This window comes from Patella vulgata, chromosome 2 (assembly GCF_932274485.2).
Source record: "Patella vulgata chromosome 2, xgPatVulg1.2, whole genome shotgun sequence".
Taxonomy (NCBI): Eukaryota; Metazoa; Mollusca; class Gastropoda; family Patellidae; genus Patella; species Patella vulgata.
This window is the reverse complement of record NC_065880.2, coordinates 8,634,809-8,656,757: the sequence shown is the minus strand read 5'-3', so window position 1 is coordinate 8,656,757 and position 21,949 is coordinate 8,634,809. Positions and strand designations below refer to the sequence as shown.

The window sequence follows — 21,949 nt, the reverse complement described above, 5'->3', positions numbered from 1 at the left end:
AGTAAATCTGCACAAGATAACCCCCCTGTTGTAATTGGTAATTGTGATATATTTTCATCTTATTCTGCTCGTAATATTGGCGCTATCTTTGATAGTTTTATGCTTATGGGAGCTCAAGTAAATAATATTTGTAAATTGTGCTATTTTAATATTAGAAATATAGGTAAAATACGTAAATGTGTAACTGTAGAGGCCACTAAGTCACTTGTTAATTCTCTGGTCACTTCTCTATTAGATAACTTTAATTCACTTTTAGTTGGTTTACCTTTAAAGCTTATAGATAAATTACAAAAAGTACAGAATACCGCGGCTAGACTTGTTACTTTAACTAAGAAATGTGACCACATAACTCCTGTTTTATATAATTTACACTGGTTACTTGTTAAATATCGAATTGATTTTAAGATTTTATTACTTACTTTTAAATGTTTAAATAATTTAGCTCCTGTTCACCTCTCAGATCTTTTAGAACTTTATACACCTGTCCGAACATTACGTACATCAGATAAACTACTTTTAAAGCCCAGAACTGTTCAACTAGTCTCCTATGGTCAGCGCCCTTTTAGTTATCAAGCACCTGTTTTATGGAATAATCTACCATTTAGTTTAAGATGTTGTACATCTCTGTATTCTTTTAAAAAACAACTTAAAACACATTTATTTAATCAGGCTTTTAACTGACTCTGTATACAATCGTTAACATGCCCATAATCTTGTTGTTTATGTGTGATTTACATTGTCACTTTGTAAAGTGCCTCTGGACATGTTATATGAATGGGTGCACTATAAATATGCTGTAATAATAATAATAATAATAATAATGTGTCTTTAACTTACCTGCTCAACTGTACAACATGCTCGCTCACCCTTGCAATCAAGCAATAAACTCGGTTGCTATCTCAAATATGATGAGGTTACCGCCTAGATTGAATGGAATCAACCAAGCGAAACGTTCTTCCTTTAACATAAGTTGCCTGTAAATAGCGTAACAAAGTAGCATCTATTGGGACGCCTTTGTTTGACTTCCATAATTTTTTCTGTTTAGGGTAGCATTGAACACCACCGGTTTTTTGAATCTCGTGAAGTATGATGCTATAGACACAAGATAAGGAGGTGTAATTAATAAACAAGTTTTCGGATAGGCGGTTATTACTGCACTGAGCAAATATCTTTGGTCGTCAGTAGAGTAAACAAAGGTTATTTCAAATTTTTTCAGTTGATGTCATTTTGGTTGAGTGCAGTCATCGAAACATTACCGTTGCCAGTCTCTACGTCATTTATTTGCCCAACCGGAGTTATATTGTAATACTAGACCTTTTAAAAGAGACATGTTTTTATCATAAATTGTAATTGTATACTTATTTCATTTTTGTATTTTAAATATCTATCTATCTATCTATCTATCTATCTATCTATAAAATAAATAAAAGATTCTACTCTCAGGTAAAAGTATATAGAAAAATGAGGTTTTTAGAAAGGAAAAACTAATTTCATCTTGGCTAGCGCTTTCAGAAATATTAACACAACCGTAAAGCTGCACTACTTTGTTTCACGGTAAACGATGAAAAGATAAAAGGTGTGCCGAGACAAACTGATTTCAACACTGGTTTAATAACATTTTAACATTTTAAAGTACTTTTCGTCCGTCTTGGGACTATTCATAAATAATGTCATTGTATAAAGATGGACAGTATAGTATATTTATACATATTTACATAGTAACACCGTGGTTTAAATGGGCTATAGTTACCATTGCCTATGGTATATATATGAGATTTTTTGTGTCACAATTCATATTGTCGTTGACAAATATATACATAAAACCACATTTCATTTCAATTAAAATCATCGGTATCTTAAAGGGAATTATTTGTGTATGTTGTGAAGTCCCCTATTGTGTAACCTATTAATGTACATTGGTGATTTTTTCAAAACTGTGTAAACAATTAACGCTAACAGTAGAGAAAGAGGGTCAGAGAGAGAGAGACAGGGAGAGAAATGGGGTTAACGTCCACTCGACACAAACTAGGTCATTTCGGAACTAACATATGGTTCAATTTTATTTCCATAATACGCTTGCGCGTAGGGGTCTTTAGCAGTAGGAGGAAACCGGAGGACCCGGAGAAAACCCACGAGGTTGGACAGGCGACCCTACTCCTTGTCACGTGCAACCGAGGAATCGAAACCACGCCAGTTGATTCAATGACAGACTTTATGCGTTAATATTAGAATGTCAACACGCATTAAATAATTTGTAATATGAATGGCATTTCCCTTCATTAACTAATTAATTACTATACAAAACAATGTTTTATGTTATTCCGTATCTTCATTGTTACATAATAGCAGAAGTTATTGATAGTTTTCGTGCCATCTTGACACATGAAAGCCGAATTGTTACATAATGGCAGATGTTATTGATAGTTTTCGTGCCATCTAGACACATGAAAGCAGAATTGATTAAAATATCTTTATGTCGGCTATTGATATCCATGGTTGTCCAGATAGTAATCATAAGTCATTACCATAATATAAACTTATAGCTGTCCGGAGTTATGTAATGTCCGTTGTCTTGTAAAGTAATCTGTATTGAACGCTTAATCTGCTATGATGCAATATAGCCAGCTGCATAATCTCTTCGAACATCCTTTGTCTAGAAAGGGTTTATAAGCAGGAATGAAAGGGAGTTAGTTCTTGGAAGTAAAGTTCCAGAAACGAACAAACGGGGATAGTTCAGAAAAGGCCATGGGCGCCTTGGGTTAAGGCTAGAACAAGGGCCATGTAAGTTGGTTGGAATGGGGAGCGCGCCGATCTCGAATCCAGGCTAGTTCAACAAGATGGCCAAATTCTAAATGTGGGGGGGGGGGGGAAAATCATAAGGTCCCCTATTAATATATTGAAATATAAGTTTTTGTGTTTAAAATTATATATACAATCATCTAAAATGATTAATATATTGAAATATAAGTTTTTGTGTTTAAAATTATATATACAATCATCTAAAATGATTAATATATTGAAATATAAGTTTTTGGGTTTAATATTATATATACAATCATCTAAAAATCTCTTCCTGTATGCTTCTATGTATAATTGTAATTTAATTACCAAATCGTAATGAATTAATTGTAATTAATTACCAAGTCGTTATTAATTAATTGTAATTAATTACCAAATCGTAATTAATTAATTGTAATTGTTAATTGTTCTCATATCCTGGCAAACGATAGTTCTTCAAGGTAGTCAAAAGCCAAAGTAGCATATGTTGGGGCAACATATGTTGGTACCCATGCATAGTAACATCTTTCATCTGTGTGTTGCATGGACAATTTATTCAATGTTGTTATATAATTTAATCACTCCAATGTTTTAAGTTCTTATTATTCTGTAAATTTTTTTTTAGTATTGTCACCATTGTCCTTTTCGTTGTAATTCGGCTATATAATGGAGAAAGATTCTCGCCTTTAACATATTCACAGCCATACCGTAATGGCATCCATCGTGACTAGATACACCGTCAGTCATATTAAACGTTTCAAAAACAGGTAATCCTAATTTCTCTAAACGAGGATTTAGCCATTTATTATAACGTACACAGTGTTTATATAGTTGAAACGGACCATGTGGATTCTGCAGAAGACCAGGTGCATGAGCTGCTGCCCACATGAATTTGGGCCATACAGACTTTTTAGCATTATAATGCTTCAATATTGGGTGGATATAATCATTCAGAATCTTTGTATAATTGTAGTCATCATGGATACCTAATCCAAGGAATATCATGGTTCTTGGTTTATCACGGAGATCATCTATAGCTCCATGGATATGTTGTTTCATTGAAGTTCGAGGGTTAGAAATGAACGTCATCTTGACAGTTCCATTACAAACAATGGGGTTCGTCTCTGTTCGGGCTTGGCACAACAGAAACATGTTATCCACACCTTCACATTTCTCCATAACTGAAACAAAAAATGTAGAGGAGTGTTACGTTGGGTGTAAAATTAAATTGAAAATTGAAACCCCAAAACAATCTCCATCAAACCCCATTTCATTTCATTTCTTGAAAAAGCGGATATGGGCGAATATTATAAACAATGAACAATTATAGTCACGTTCCTACTATAAACACTGATTAGAAGAGTGTAAGGATCCGTGGTCGAGGATCGATGAGGGAGAGGGGGCGGGGGTTAACGTCCACTGGACACAAACTAGGTCCTTTCGGGACTAACATATGGCTCCATTTTATTTCAATAATTCGTTTGCGCGTAGGGGGCTTTAGCAGTGGGAGGAAACCGGAGGACCCAGAGAAAACAAACGAGGTTAGACAGGCGACTCTACTCCTTATGTACAATCGAGGAATCGAAACCCCGCCAGTTGACTCAATGACAGACCTTATGATACAGCGCGCACACGCTAACCATTTGGCCATCCAGCCTCCCACAAACCCAAGAACTTGACATCCTGCATACGACACGATATACGCTTTATGAAAAAAAGTCCTGCAGTTACAGTTTCGGAGTTACGGGCACGCACAACACGGACAGCTCCCTGCCATCCACCCCCTCCCCCCGAGGATCAATGCCAATACCAGTTACCAGTATAGCTTTTAGATCGGAGAGAAAAAGTAGAGACGATTGTCCAATTAACATAAACTAGGAACTAACATGTACAATTATATTTTAAAAATGCGCTTGCGCGTAGGGGTCTTTAGCCTTGATAAGAAACCGGAATACCCAGAGAAATCCTACGAGATAGGCAGACCCTACTCCTTGTCATGTACAAGTTTGGGATTGAACCCACCCCACTTGACACACCTTCTGAGCTATAGAGCGGAAAGGTGTCACTATTTTGAAAAAACAAACAAACAAAACGACCTCACCTGTAAAACACCTTTATATATTTACCTGTATTATTTGTAACCACTGAATGTCTCAGATCACCTTTAAGTATCATAGTTAAAGCCATAAAAATCTGTCTGGTGAAAGAATTTCCACTCCAGAATATGGTAGAATTATGGAGTAAACGACACGCTGTGGTAGAATCAAAGTCATCAACTTGACAAGCGTGATGTGATGGCACCCAGGTAGAAGCTTCGGCTGAAATACGTTGTCTTAGATCATAACATTCCTCACATTTACAGTCTTCAGTAGATTTAGACACACAATAACCTTCATAACAACATGGCGTAGGTCCTTTAGGGTCACACAGGGCCCTAAGAACAGTGCCTGGATATTTAATATTACCACATTTACCATCCTTCATTTGGTATCTTTCGGGGAAGCCATAATTCCGTGCGACTTGTGTTGTAAATCGGTCAATTAATATTCCTATCAATTCCTGCGATAGACGCGGGAGTGGCTTCCAGTAACCTTTTACCATGTGCGATAGCACTCTCGGGCATTCGGTGTCCTCGCTGGAATATCTAAAATGGTTTAAATAAAAATCCGGTCGAAGGAATCCTCTATAAAACCAAACGATATTAATGACGGTGTAAATAAACACGCACACTATTGGAATACAACAACATTTCCTTGTAGACTTCATATTGACCCGGGCATGGATGACGTGTTTTATTCTTTAAAGATACACGCAAACCAACGAGCTAATTTCTTATAATAATAATAATAAGGAATTTATATAGCGCCTCTCATCTAGACCTGTTCTACTCGATGTCGCTTATCACCCATCAACCTCTGCTGTTCATAGTTTTGAGTAGAACAGTATTACCTTACAATATGGTTTTAAGACGGACTGAACAATATATAGGTCAAACAGAATTACTTTATACGTTGACAATCTGTATGCAAAATGCGACAGCTGTTGAACAGCTTAGCGTATTATTGGATTGTTTAGAAAGACCAGTCAGTTATGGTTTACCCTAACATATTGCAAGAAAACATTTTTGCGTTTATTTAGGTGTAGTGTATCAAATTTCGCGCACCGGAAAGCGGTAAAAAAAAAGAGGGAATCCAAAATGGCCGACATTCACCTGATCAATGGTCAAGAAAATCCTTAATAGTTTTATTATGTATATATCAAAATGTCAAATGAGCCCGGCGTGCTCCCCCCCTTGTGTCAGTGATGCAGGACGGAGGGCCTGACAAGAACAGCTGTCTGGTCGTTCGGATGGGACGAAAAACCGAGGTCCCGTGTACACATTGGCGTGCACGTAAAAGATCCTTGACAGTTGGAATTCGATATAAGAGTAGGCCGTAGTGCCGCTGTCTGGGAAAAATTTCCCTCATAGCACACTGTATGGCGTATGCCCAGTTCGGAGCAGAACAGTAGGACGTTAAACCCCATTTCATTTCATTTCATTTTGTCAAATGAGCCAATTAAAATTAGTATGACGTACTTAGTCCGTGTGGCAGACCTCGGATTTTGGAGCATCATTACCAATTTGATGAATAAATTCAACCATGATTTTCAGTTAGCCTGGTGGCTGAAGTGTTGAAATTTGGTTGATGAACTCCCGGGTCACTTTGCTAAATTCCATTTTGGCGGCCGTTATTTCATTGAAATTGGGTGCATCAGGGAAACCTTCATAACTCCTGAACAGTTTGAACTATGGATATGAAATGTGCCCCACAATGTTCGCAAGAAAATGCTACATCTGCTGCTATATGATACTTGTTGTTGAATAAATCATAAATTTTCCAAATCAACAGATTTTTCTGGGAAAAGCAACGTTTTGGCATTTTTTATTTCAAGTTTTCATGATTTATTTTACAAGTTTACTACCAAATCATGTTTTTAGTAATTTTAGCCAAATTATATGTGTGGTCTTCTTAAACATACATTATGCAAGAGCTAAATCTGTCTATTGCAGGTCTTTCTTTAGGCCTAAAATGTTATCCAAATTATTAATTAGACATTAATTAACTTATCCAGACCATAATCAACTCTAGATGGCATCGCTAGTCTGCGATTTTAAGTGGATTGTGATCCGATTTACTGCATAACTTTCCTTCTCGATTAAACGATTAAATGGATAATCGAGACTATGCTGTTTAACGTACTGACTTTAGTAATGATGACCGAGGCTAGGCAGAAATTTTATTCGCTTAGTTCTCGGTTCATAGTGGATCAATTTGAATGAAATTTTCAGCAAATTGCCTTTACGTTATCTAGTTTTCAATTATTATAGCGAGAACTGCCAACTCGTTATCGAATCTCCCATAATGTATCTTTAAGTTATTCATTTGGCATTAAAAAAATACGCCCAGTGGCCCTCCCTGTACAGCTGCGGTAGCCGCAAACTCAACAAAAGTCTTAAGTAGACTGTCAAATTTAAAATGTTGAACGTTGGCAAGGCAGGGCACCAACTTATAATAATCTATCTGCATACAAAGTTTATGAAAATACACATTTAAACAGCATTTAATATGGTCAACCACATATCGGACTGTCCCTTTAACTTAAAAATAAATTGTTTATTGGAATTTTCGATGAAACGTAAACTTTCTTGTAGCTGTAGACTAATCGACCACTTGTTAATTTGTAACATGTTTAACATCATATCTTTCTACGTGAATTAACAATAAATTTGTTCATTCTATAAAACAGAAACGTTTTTATACTTGTGAAATAAATACCAATTGTTTATACGATAAGTTGAAGTCTACCATGTAATTCGGAAATTTGCAACATGTTTAAGCACCATATCTTTCTATACGACCTAACAATAAATTGTTCATTCGATAAAAAGGAAACATTTTCTTTTATATAACTGTAAAATAATATACGATAAACTGTAAAATAGTATGTGTAGTCATGAATTTACGTCGTTTTTGATGAATTATTAATAATGAATTGATAATCAAAGCTGTGTGTTATTGCTGCTTTTAGATCTTTCTGCAGCATTTGACACAGTTGTCCGGTTTCCTCCCACTGCTAAAGACCCCTATGCGCAAGCGAATTATTGAAATAAATTTAAACCATGTGTTAGTCCCGAAATGACCTAGTTGTGTCGAGTGGACGTTAAACCCCATTTCTCTCTCTTTGACACAGTTGAAAACAAGGTGCTGTTCTCACGACTTGCTGGTGAATTTGGTGTAACTGGTTTAGCTCTCGAATTACTTAAGTCTTATTTAACAAATCGTTCCCAATCTGTCACTATACACAACAAACAATCTGACAAAAAAGATCTGAGCTTCGGTGTACCCCAGGGCTCAGTTTTAGGCCCAATTTTGTTCAGCATATACACCACCCCATTGTCCAAAATTATTGAGAAACATGGTCTGCAGTTCCAACTTTAGGCAGATGACACTCAGTTGTATCTGTCGTTTAAACCCTCTCTGCCTGGAGATTTCAATACATCAAAATATCAAATTGAAGAGTGTATTAGTAAAATTCGGGAATCAATTTCCTTAAAGTGAACGACGAAAAGACTGAATATATTCTTTTTGTATTCAAACAGTTTAGTGTCTAAGTTTGATAAAGGTGTGTCACTCTTAGTTGGTGAGCATGAAATAATCCCAACATCTTCAGCCTGTAACATTGGTGTTATCTTTGACAGTGAACTATCCATGGAGAAACAAATTAGCAATTTTTGAAGATCTTGTTATTTTCAACTGAGGAATATAAGTAAAATCAGTAAAAATTTGCCAGTTGAGTCCATCAAAATTGTTGTTCAGGCGCTTGTCAGGATAAGATGTGTCAATTTTAGCATTATCATTAACATCATTTTCAGCATTCCTTTTAGAGTCTTTATTAAAGTTCAGTGACTCTGAAAACCTTATAAAAGAGATATTATAAGCTAAGCTATATAAAACAGAAAAACATCATTCATTTTACGGAAATTCTGGCCGCCATTTTGAATTTTCGCCACCTTGGATTTTTCAAACTTTTTGTTTAGATTAAACATACACTATGCCTATTGCAGGTCTTTCTTTAGACCTGAAATGTTTTCTAAATTATTAATTAGACATCCATTAACTGATCCAGGCCATAATCAACTTTCGATGGCATCGGATTTCCCTGATATTAAATAAATTAGAACGGTTCAGCCATACTTTGATTTAATCTAAAAATGGACTTAGCTTCGAACAAACAGTACAGTGGTTGAAATTATTGCACATGTCTTGTCAAACCTTCAAAGGCTAATATCTTTGGTCGCAATTGAGTAATTTGAAGGAAATTTTCAAATTATTCATTTTACATTATCTATTTTCGAACTATTGGAGCAAGAACGACTTGCTCTTTGTCTAATTCTGACATAATGTATCTTTAATGGTAAGTTCAGCAGCACTGAGCATCCTTTCAATTGGATAGTACATGTCATATCAAACAATGAAATGACTATTACCTGACAGATTGGCCATTTTAGGAAATTTGCTCGCCATTTTGAATTTCCGCCATCTTGGATTTGGGACACTCATATTAGAGATTATTTGTATGATCAATGTTTCTGATATCAATTAAATCACTTTAGTTGACCAAATAGATAATTTGGCTTATATGGGTCTGAACACGATTTGTTAGTAAACTTATGAACAGACATGAAAAAAAATCGAAAATGTTGCTTTTTTCAGATTAATCTTTTATTTTAAAACTGACAGTATTGACTTAACAACATATATCATATACCAGCAGATGAAGAATTATATTATGAACATTTGGAGCTATATTACATATCAATAGGTGAAACAGTTGAGGTGTTATAAAGGCTTCCCTACTCGCACAATTTCAAATAAAACAAAAACGGCCGCCATTTGGCAAAGTGACCCGGAAGTCCATCCACCAATTTTGGACACTTTAGACCTAAACCAATTCATCAAATTGGTAATGAATATCTGCCTGTCACATGAACTAACTACGACGACCGGCACATTTACGTACTAAAATATTTAAACTTTTGGCTTTATTCCCAATAAAGGACTTAAGGGATCAGTTAACACCACTGGACATATATTCAAATGAAATATTGATCCCAAAAACATTAGTTGAGACGAATTTACTATATTATGACGAAGCAGTGCAGAGATATATATTTGGGTTTTCGTTCCCAGGTTGTGGGATTGAGGTATATCTGAAAATGGTTTAAGGGACTAGTAAACATCCCTGGGTATATCTACAAATGAGACTGACCAAATTTGCTATTTTATGACGAAACAGTGCAGAGTTGTGCCCATTGGTATATGTGGGTTCTCGATCATAAGCTTTTAGGGTAGGGGTACCCCTGAAATGGGCACTAGGAAGCATCGGACATCTTAAAAAACATTTCATATGAAAAATAGATCCTGACAACCCAACGACAATTGTCAGTGTTATTTGTTTCGATTAAAAATTGACCACTTATGCTTGTCTGAAGGTTTTTTGTTTACCTTTTAAAGAAAAATAATTGTAAAAACTTTGGGACATTCCGGTAAACTTTTAGGATTTTATTCAGTACACCCAGAAACCATAAAAACAAACTTTTCTTGCAATTGTTTAGGGTTGACCTCCCTTTTTTTCATAAATTCATCGGTCACATCAATCAGAAAACGAAATTTTGAACTATTAAAAAAACGAAACGAAATAGAATCTGTGTTTTAATCAGATTAAAAATAAACATAAGTTTGTTCTATATCTAAACTACCAAATTGGTCGCTTTAATCGTCATGAATTCTAAAGTAGCATCTAATTGTGTTTTGGGGAAACTGTTTTCAAACATTCACCATTTTTATGTCGATACCTTGTAGAAACTATTTACACATCCTCTCGCTTCCTATTATTGAAATTAAATGGCCAGAGGTTGAACGTCCTGCTCTGACTGGGCTTATGAAGACAGGCATAGGGCATATAGTGTGCTTAGCGGCAATACGACCTACCCGTGTGTTGAATTCCACCTGCCAAGGGTTCTGACGAGCACGCCCATGTGTAAACCAGGCCTATGTTGTTCCTTGCCAAGTCCTCCGTCCTGTACCCCCAACAAGGGGAAACCACGTTTTATAATATTCTAAGTCAAGACTGTTACGGTGATCAATATGTTGAATATGTGTAGAAGCATACATATATCTTTGAGATCAAATTCAATAATCCTATTAAAGTTGAGCTTTGCGACAGCTGCCCTTTGAAACATCATGGCTTTAATAGTGTTCGATAGTTTTGTGGATATGGTCAAATAATTAATAAGTTATGTTATTGATGCTCAAATGGTTGCACAATATGGAACAATCGGAAGGAAGGGGAGCCGCGGTGACTCAGTGAGTTAGACGGTGACTCGCAAACCATAAAACTATTTAAATGTTTTTCGGACAATTAGTTTCATTATGTATAACAGTCGTTGTTATACTAAATCGGAGAGATTTCGATTTGACAGTTTTTACGTATTTTTTAAACAGGTTTCGAAGTGTTTTGGTCCGGTTATGCAAGATCTTTTCGACGTTCCAAAATTAGTTTTTATATCTTACACTGACATTTTACTGCTTTAAATCTTCCTAGTACAAAAACGGCAAATTTGATCTTTTGACCCCCGGGATCAAAAAGAACAAAGGTGAATTTAGCAAGTTTACATTTTTATTAAAAGCGTGATTACTTTCAATCATTTTCAGCATGTTTTCATGATACAAGAATGACTGCGCATTAGATAAAGAGCTAGCCATTCGTGCTATGATAGTTCGAAAATAGATAATGTAAAATAAATAATTTGAAAATTTCATTCAAATTACTCTTTTGCGAGCGAAGATATTAGCCTTTGAAGGTTTGACGAGACGTGTACTGTTTGTTCGAAGCTAAGTCTCGCTTCTCCATTTTTAGCTTAAATCAAAATATGGCTGAACTGTTCTAATCTATTAATATCGGAGAAATCCGATACCATTGAGAGTGGATAAGTTAATTTATGTCTAATTAATAATTTAGAAAACATTTCAGGCCTAAAGAAAGACCTGCAATAGGCAGATTTAGCTCTTGCATAACGTATGTTTAAGTGTCAAATGACAAATTTTTGTGGGAAGATGCTTTTTTTTTTTGACATGTCTACATTTTACATTTCTCTCATTACATTTTACATTTGTGCTCTGCCACATCCGATTTGTCCTTCACGCTTTCTAAATAGCTTCTTTCGCACAGCATCAACTTTCATATGCAAATATGTAGGCTGGTCAAACTAACAAAAGGTTTTATGTTTTCTATTGACTCATTATAATGTCCTAAGTAAGGACAAGAAAGTTTACCAAAATCGGAGTCCAAATAAGGACGGGGGGCGTGGCCAAATCCAAGATGGCGGCTGTAGATAAAAAAATTGCAAATATCTCTAACATTATTGGATTTAGACACCATAAATGTATTGCGGACAGATAGGAAGTCGGTATCAGCGAGTCCAAAAATTGCGACGTTATGTTTCTATGACGTCATGACGTCGCTGCGATGTCACAACGGCATATCAGACGTCACATTTCTTCCAAAATTAGTCCATTTACACCATCTTAACAGCAGAAACGAATGCTGATGCAGAAAAGAGTGCATGCCCATTATGTTGGGTTGATAAAGAAAAACAATGTGTTACAATTACGGAGAGGGGGGGGGCTAAAAGTATAACTACTGCTGCATTGCCGATAGGCGATACTATCAGAGTAGCTGCAGGAAGACGAATTCATTTCAATTGTTGCAGAAATAAAATAAAATGAGGTTATACATCCTATTGTTGGCTCCCTTAGTGTGCTATGAGGGAAAATTTGCCCTGCAATGGCGCAACAGCCTACTCATATATCGAATTTCATCCGCCAAGATGTCTTTTATTGAAGAAGTAGTGCATCAAAAGGTGAATGGGTGGGGCTGATCAATTTTGACAATTGCCCCAAAAATCATCAGAAAGATTTATATTTTGACACCAGTTTCGTAGATGTACCCGAGATTTGTTACAAAACCAACTTTCGCGGTAATGTGAACAGCACCTCCTGGTGGTGTCCACAAAAGCATTACTTTATAGTGGCGTTTTGTGGGTCCAGATCATATGTGGACAGATAGGAACAGAATACGAGAGAGTTCAAAAAGGTAAAAATAGGTCGACCTATCCATGCAACATTCAATGCACTTCCACAGTACAAGCACAAAATGGGTGTCAAACATTGAGTCGCTGGGCTCCTTAATGTCGCTTTTTTTTTTATCTATTTGGCCACTACATCGTCCCCAGTATAGTTTTTCGTGGTCTCCTAATTCAGGTATTAACATGAAATATGTTCTACCCAAAGGTATTCCAATATGACCACTGTATTCGCAATGGCGGTCACGATTGGCGGGACATTTCGAAATGAAATGGGGTTTAACATCCTACAGTTCTGCCCCAACTGGGATTATTAAGACGGAGGGACATTTCAATACGTTAAACTGGAGGTTTTCAAGATCGCCGAATTAATATCTGAACTGCTAATTGTAATATTTTCTTCCATGGTCTACTGATCATAGATATTTTGTCAAATTTGAGTACAATATTGGAGTTTTGTTCGGTCATGGCACATTTTGGGGTTCAGATGTTAATTTGCCTACCCCGAAAACCTACTACTGGACGTATTATGCCACAACATTGCTAACATCGAAATTTCCCGTCAAATGTGGCCATATTTTGAATAAAGTCGTCATATTGGAATACTAATTTGTATTGGCATCATCCGGATTCTGAATCGGCACATATTAAAGATATATAATCCATCAAAACACATTAGTTGGACTTTATTTTATGGCCCGCGACAGCGGCATCCAGGCCATAGGACAAGCAACTCGACGAAACGTTTTGAAAGACACATAGTCTTTAGCGTCACTTGGCGTATATCTGGAGTTCACTTTGCTAAAGCGCCTAATAAAACGAATACGGAAGTAAAAGTTTCCCTTTCAGTTTCGTTTTTAATGTAAATTGTGCTTTATATCTTGGTGTTTCTAGCTTCTGCACATCTAACTTGCGGCAACCTTAGCAATTCATCAAAAACGACATAAATTCATGATTAAACGGGAACACCAAATTACGCAAGATGGGATGTTAAAACGTGTTGCAAATTTCTGCGGTACTTGATTACTTTAATCATCAGTAGAAATACACTATATAAAATAATAATTCGTATATTATTTTACAGCTACAATAAGGAAAGAAAAGTATGTTTCCGTTTTATTCAAAAAGCAATTTATTGTCATTTCATGCGGAAAGATATGGTGTTAAATAGTGCATGCTTTAAATTATTGTATAAATTAACACTTGGTATATTGATCGAGTATTTTACAGCGACAAGCACATTTCCCTTTAATAGAAAATTCCAATAAACAATTTATTGTTAGTTCATGCAGAAAGATATGGTGTTAAATAGTGCATGCTTTAAATTATTGTATAAATTAACACTTGGTATATTGATCGAGTATTTTACAGCGACAAGCACATTTCCCTTTAATAGAAAATTACAATAAACAATTTATTGTTAGTTCGAGGGGAAAGTGCTACAGGTGGTAGATAATATCTAAATGTTATTTAAATGCATATTTTCGTAAACTTATTATGCAGATAGATGTTAATATGGAAGGTCCACATGGATATAAAATAATATTTTGTGTGAAATAGGCGTCTTGGATACAATACAACATAGGCGGCTTATGAAATTTTGCAGTGTAGTAGTTTATTCATCCCTTGATTCTGAGAAATAAAAAACATTTTGCCATCAAAGCTGGTTTGAATACTGTTTGATGCAAAGTGAACGTACCCTTTACTGCGGGCACAGTTTGCAATATTTTAGTATGTTTACGGTAATAACATGTCTTAAAATGCTTCTATTATAAAGGTAACAATTATTATCGTGATACATATAAATGTATATATAGGTTTTATTGACGCTAGATATATGTTTGCTAATTTCATTTCATTTCATTTTGAATTCGTGTGAGAGATTCCGCTCGGTGTATTTCTTCAGTCAGAAGATACTACATCTTGTGGTAACTATGTATTGTGACATCACATCTTGCGGTAACTATGCTTAAAAATGTGGTATGTGTTTTCTTGAAAATTAATAAAAAAAATTACCAAACATATGTTCTTCAAATCAGTTCAAATAAACAGCTTCATTCTGCCCTTTATTTCATAGAAATTGACGGAAAACTAGAGTGGGTAGGATAAAATTGATATAATATCGGCGGCCATATTTGATGACGTCATTGTGGAATAACCTACCACGTGGTGAGTGTCCACCCAAGTTCAAAATACTTACTTCGGCACCCACTAAACATTTCTTCAAAAAAATTCCTCTACTCAAACTTTCCTACAGAACCATAGTCAGATGCTGGATTAGATACCCTGGCGTTGACGATAGCATCAAACGGTACGAGAACGGGTCAGGGCTCCACGGCACTAAGCAGGTCACTTATAGTTTTAAATTTACCAATTTTTCCAAAAAAGGTGAACTGACAGAATCCGATTCTAATCTTACCAATGGAACTAGATACCCACATTCAGCAAAGTTACCTGTTTTCTTCTGCTTTACGATCAAGTAACAGTGTATTTTTGAATTACTTTATACCAACAAATGTTTTTTTTAAAACATTACCATTACGCGGCATACCTCCGGGACCCTCTAGACTCCGGGCCCTTGGACAAGTGTCCCAGTTGCCCCCCCCCCTCTCTTACGGGCCCTGCTTTATTTCCATCGCACGGCTTAACCTGGTGTTTGACTACCGGAATAGTACCATTAGCCATGCTCATCAGGAAAAATACATCCCAACAGACTTTCAGTTAAAACGTAAAAAATCGGGTAGACCAGTTTGCATCTTTTGAACTCTGTGGTATTGACTTCCTGTCTGTCCACATGAACGGGACCCCTAAAACGTAACTTTTTAAGTGTAGCTTTTAGGAACACTGCCAGGGGGGTGCTTTTCGCATTACAGCCAAAATTGTTTTTTTTCGTAACACATCTCGAGTACACCCGTGTCAAAATATGAATCCTTATGATGATTTTGGGGATTAACCTACTTCTGAGTGGCCCAAATATGGAATTGGTCAGTCCAACCTTTAATGCACTTCTCCAGTAAAAGAACCCTTTGCAGTTGGAATTCGATATAAGAGTGCTTTTGCACCACTGCAGGGCAAAATTCCCCTCATAATATACTGATGGAGCCCAGTTGGAGCAGAACAGTAGGACGTATGTATCACTCTATTTCATATCATTTCTTTTTATTGACGTAGGCTATTTTTGTCAACAATTAAAATGAATCTGTGTTCCTACGGCTACTGTAATATATAGTATCACCTTTCGACAATGCAGCCATATTTATATATAATACTTTTAGCTTCCTTCTACGTTATTGTGACACATTGTTCTTGTTTATGAACCCATAATGGGCAAATCCTCTTCTCTGAATCAGAATTCGTTTCTAGTGCTAACATGCATAAATGGACTAATTTTGGAAGAAATGCGACGTCTGATATGCCGTTGTGACGTCACAATAACGTCATGACGTCGTAGAGATATAACGTCGCCATTTTTTTTAACTCGCTGGTACCGACTTCCTATCTGTCCGCAATACATTTATCGTATCTAAATCCAATAATTTAAGAGATATTTGCAATTTTTGATCGACAGTCGCCATCTTGGATTTGGCCACGCCCCCGTCCTTATTTGGACGCCCATTTTGGTAAACTTTCTTATCCTTACTTAGGACATTATAATGAGCCAATAGAAAACAAAAAACCTTTTGTTGCAATTTGTTCTACGTACGACATCATTTAACCGTCGTTTGATCCGCCTAATGTAGGATATCACGTGACTTATTAAAATATACGGAAACCTGGCACACTATAAATCAGAACAAGGATATTCACGACACTATAACAGGAAATCAGCTTAGCACACAATAAGAAATTCACTTACCTTGACACACTGGATGGTACTTTACCATGATGACAGGCGGGGGGGGGGGGGCGGCTGTGCAATGTCCATAATTCAAATCCAGTAAATATCAGATTGTAACGATGCCATTGAGAGTTGATTATGGTCTGGTGATTAGTTAATATGCCTAATTACTAATTTAGATAATATTTAGGGCCTTAAGAAAGACCTGTAATAGAAAGATTTAGATCTTGCATAATGCATGTTTAAGTGACTGCATGTGCGTGTGTGTGCGGGGACGGGGGTATTCAATGTTAAAATACGAGTCTTGATAGCATCAGAGTTACCTATTAACCAACACCCTTGTTCAATATAATATGTTTATTATACTAATACTTACGGTAGAAATAGTTTGTTTATTTTTCAGGCTAGTTTAGACAATTTTCGTTTTAGCTCTATACTGATTTTTATTATATTGACCATCTTTTGATGCTTATAGACTTATTATATCACATTGTTCATCCATAAATGATCAGCCCAGATGTTATGTTATAATTTGTTTAAACTGTACATGCTGCCCTTGCTGGATGCAATGGTACAATAAAATCTTATCTTATCTTATCTGATAGAAAAAATCCAAAATGTTACTTATAATTGCCTCTTTTGAAATATGTAAATAATTTTCTGGCAGATTCATACTCCCTGAAAAACGACCAAAGTTCTATGGAACTAAAATCTATTGCCGGGGGGGGGGGGGTACTCAATGTTAAAAAACTGGTCTTAATCCGCAATTCTCGATACCATGCTACCTATCACTAAAAGCGCGTCCATTGCTGCTTAAAAATATGTAGATAATTTAATGGCACATTCTGATTAGCATGCCTTGAAAAACATCGAGAGATACGAAACACTGTTATAGAGGTATTCAAGTAAAAATACTGTTCTAAATACGAAATTCCAGATACCATGTTACGTATCACTGATTGCTCTTTTCATATTTGCATAACTTTCCAAAATAAGATTAAAGTTGAAGTGAAGGAAGGATGGTGGGGCGGGGGAACTAAACTAAAGATACGGGGCTTAATCAAAGATTCTCTATGTCTATACTAAAAAAATATATAGCCATTCCTCATTTTAAATATATTATTTATTTGTTGGGCACAATGCTTATATATTGTTGGAACAACGTAAATTAGGCTGTATTCAACTCTGTTTATAGAAACACGGTCAAAATACGGGTATTAATACGAAATTCCAGTTATTGTGTTATAAATTACTGGAAAGTATGTTTCTTTGGCTCTTTGAATCTATCAATTATTTCCTGGCACATTCATGATTACGCACGTTCGTCTAGATATTTGCCTCATACCTGTTTTACTGTATTAGCTTGATAACGTTGAGAGAATACTATCAAGAACTTTTGACAAATTTCGTTTATTTTAAATATTTCAAAACGTAGAAGTGTTGCTTTAATGCTTCCATAGAAAGAGTCGGTTTCATTTATTACGCATATTTTAAAAATAGTAACATTACATCATTCTTTATCCAATCAAAATTGTGCATCTATTAATATGTAGGCCTACTTCCAGCCAATCAGTTTTACTTTAATAAAAAAGTGAGGACAATAGGAAAAGAAGAGATAGTAAGCGCCATTAAAAAGTTGGCTATAAACTTATAAATCCCTTTAAAATAAGGCGACCAAGTCTTGTAAATCTTCTTAATTTCAACTCTGTATATTCCCACTGTTAGAGTGAGTAAATTGTCTAAATATGTCATAGTAGAAACAACCATATTTTCACGGGTAAAACACGGTAAGAGCATCAGTGAATAACTCTCTTTAATGATTTGTTTACTTTTGTATCTTTTCAGTTGACTTGTTTGCTTACAATAAAATTTGTAACTGGGAGTTTAAGGTTCAACTTAAATAAAATCTCACAAGTGCAATCACTTAGGAATATACTAGAGGCCCCTTTCACTTCGTCTTCTGTAGAAAACAGAACAGTCAATCTAACAAGATAGACGAGGGTGGACCAGTAAAATGGCCAAGAGGACTGACGAGATAAAAAACACATTTCAAGCTTCTATGATTAGGCTACAAGACCTATTCGAAGATTTTGATGCACTCCTAACAAAAGACTTCTTGCCTGCTGATCTAATACAAGTTTATGAAAACATTCAAGAAGAAAACCTGGTATTCAAAGGCCTACATAATAAATACGCACAGTCACTGATTTGTCGAACTGAAACAGAAACAAGTAAAACTGAACTTCAGGAAATCCGATCAATCAGGGAAAAGTTTCGAATTTCAATTACTATGACATCAGAGAGATATAATCAAGCTCTAAAAGGTAAAGAACATGACAGGGAACCTCCCTCAGAAGACCGTCAAAGCTTTGAGACTAAAATGAAGGAAATTGAGAAAACCGCTGGCGCTACCGCCGCCGCAGCAGCAGCTGAAGTAGTTAAAGCCTTAACGCCTAAATATGAAGGTCGGTGCGAACTCGAGCGATTACCCTGCCCCTCGTGGGATGGAAAGCGAACCACTTATGCTACATTTAAGAAACATTTTTTAGAATCTATGGTACAAAATCATCAAGATGACTCAAAACAATTAATCAGATTAAGAAGTGCCATCAAAGATCCTGGAGCTAGATGGAAACGTAAAGTTGAAACCTGTTCTGACATAACTCGAGCATGGACTCTTTTAGACAGAGAATTTCAAAATAACCAGAAGCTCATCACTGAAATCTATAATAATTTGGATAAATTCCGGTTAAAACCAAACAGTTCTGAATCTTTATCGGAATTCTCATCAATAATTCGAGAATTAATTCAACAATTTGAAGATATTGGTAAACCTCAAGAAACTCAGTGTGAGGTATTCGTAGATAAACTCCGTAAGAAAATGGACAGAGAAACGTTAGAAAATTTTAGATATTACGTTAATTTGAAGAATCAAGAAGAAACCTCTGAAATTCTTGCTGACTGGTTGGATTTTATGGCAACTATTAGAATTGATACCGGTGGTAATAATTGGGTCAAGATGAGTAGTAATATCTATTCAGGACATAAATATTCAAACAAACCAAGCAGAAGTTCATCTAATTATGCTATAAGAACTACCGAAAACTGTCCAATAGAATGTCCGGAGAAACACCAATTATTAACTTGCCCAAAGTTCAAATTAATGACGATTCATGATCGTTGGAGAATTGTTAGAAAACAAAAACGTTGTCGAAAGTGCTTTAGTACACATCATACAGATAAATGTGAACAAGCTAATAACTGTGATAAATGTGCTGAACAACACAACACATTGCTACACATTGACGGCTATTACAAAGGGGGTTTGAATCCAAACGCCAGACCATTTTCAAATGATACAAAGACAGCAAATGGTGCTAATCAATCATTGATGGTACAAGATAGAAGAATCAATTGTGTATCCGCCCAGTGTCCTGTTCAAATGATTCTGGTAAATGATGCTCAGAACAACAAGAAGAAAGCAATAATCTTCCAAGATTCTGGTTCCGACATATGTCTAATGAGAAAAGAATACGCTATGAAACTGGGTTTACGTGGAAAAGAAATCACATTAAACATGCTTCTTGCCGGAGGTGAACGGAGAGTAGAACTTTCAGAAATACTTACCGTAACAGTGTCTCCATTTGACGACACGGCGGCGGAGAAAACTTTTAATGTATACGTCGTTAACAAACCTTGTAGTGATGCTAAAACTGTGTCAAAGAAATCTTTGGAAAAATACAGTCATCTGCAACCACTAATAGACAAACTTTACCTAGATGGTGGAAAAATAGACATTCTTATCGGTACTGAATTTTCAGATGCATTTATCGACCTTGCATCAAAAGTTGGTGAAAGTGGTCAACCTATAGCGAAGAAAAATATTTTCGGTTGGTATATTCTGGGTTCAGTTGATGACAAGACTGAATTCAAATCCTGTAATTTTGTAAAATCGGCTGTGATCGAGAACTTTAATAGTGCTCAAACAAACCATGACATAAAGCAGCTGTTGTGTCAGGATCAAATTGGTATCAAGCCAACAAAATATTGTGTATGTTCTGAAGACGTATTGAAAGAAAATCGCTTCATTAAACTATTAAGCGAATCAACACAACTTATCGACGGAAGAATCCAAGTTAGAATGCCCTGGGTATCTAAAGGACCGCCTCTGTACAGCAACTATGACCTCGCCTACAAAAGGATGGAGTCCACAGAAAGATCCTTGATAAAGAAAGACAAACTGGAAGTCGTTAATGCAGAAGTCAACAAATTGGTTGATTCTGGTTTTGTGAAGATACTCAATCAAGGTGAAGTAAATCACTCTAAACCTGAATTCTACCTTCCAATGCAGGCGGTATTTACGCCTGGACGATCCACTGAAGTACGGCTAGTGTTCGATTCAAGTGCAAAGGGACACGATGGACTTTCCTTAAACGAAAGGTTAGAAAAGGGACCTAATTTAATAAACAGTTTATTAGAAGTTCTAATAGCATGGAGATGGGATAATGTAGCATACTCAGGGGACATTCAAAAGATGTTTAACCAAGTGCTTGTCCATCCCGATGATCAAGTCTTCCATCGGTTCTTGTGGCGACCAAGTCCAAGTGAGCAACCCAAAATATACCAATGGATACGACTAAGTTTCGGAGATAAACCTGCTCCTTCAATTGCATCAAATGCTATCAACGTACTGGCAAAAATGTCAGAAACCAAATATCCGGAAGCAGCTAAAGAACTGTTAAACAGGACATACGTTGATGATATAGCTGGGTCAAAAGCAACCCAAGATGAAGCAAAAAACACAATAGAAAATATCGATTCTATTCTTGACCAAGGCCACTTTAAAATAAAGTGCTGGTATTCTAACAACGGACTCATTGATCAGGATACTTCAAAAGAAGTAGTAACAACTATTCTTGGACACAAATGGAACAAACAAACGGACACCTTTTCGTACAAAAAAGATTCAATCAGTGAAGTCAAAGGAATCTTCAACAAACGTAAATGCCTAGCATCTCTTGCACAAGTCTGGGATCCAATCGGACTTGTCTCGGCTGTAACAATTAAGTTCAGAATAGACATGCAAAATTTATGGGCCATAGGATATAATTGGGATCAAAGTCTACCCGAAGATTTACAAACTAAAT

The 21,949-nt window shown here is 36.0% G+C and overlaps 1 protein-coding gene across 1 annotated transcript; it reads right to left on the bottom strand.

The window, feature by feature from the left end:
• Positions 1 to 1,592: 1,592 nt before the first annotated feature.
• Positions 1,593 to 5,740, bottom strand: LOC130010265 (uncharacterized). The gene is made up of 2 exons (XM_050534864.2): positions 4,905 to 5,740; positions 1,593 to 3,959 (listed from the first exon to the last, which is right to left on the bottom strand). The coding sequence occupies exons 1-2, from the start codon at positions 5,542 to 5,544 to the stop codon at positions 3,409 to 3,411; spliced, it is 1,191 nt and encodes a 396-aa protein (XP_050390821.2). The 5' UTR covers positions 5,545 to 5,740; the 3' UTR covers positions 1,593 to 3,408.
• Between the last annotated feature and the right edge of the window lie 16,209 nt (positions 5,741 to 21,949).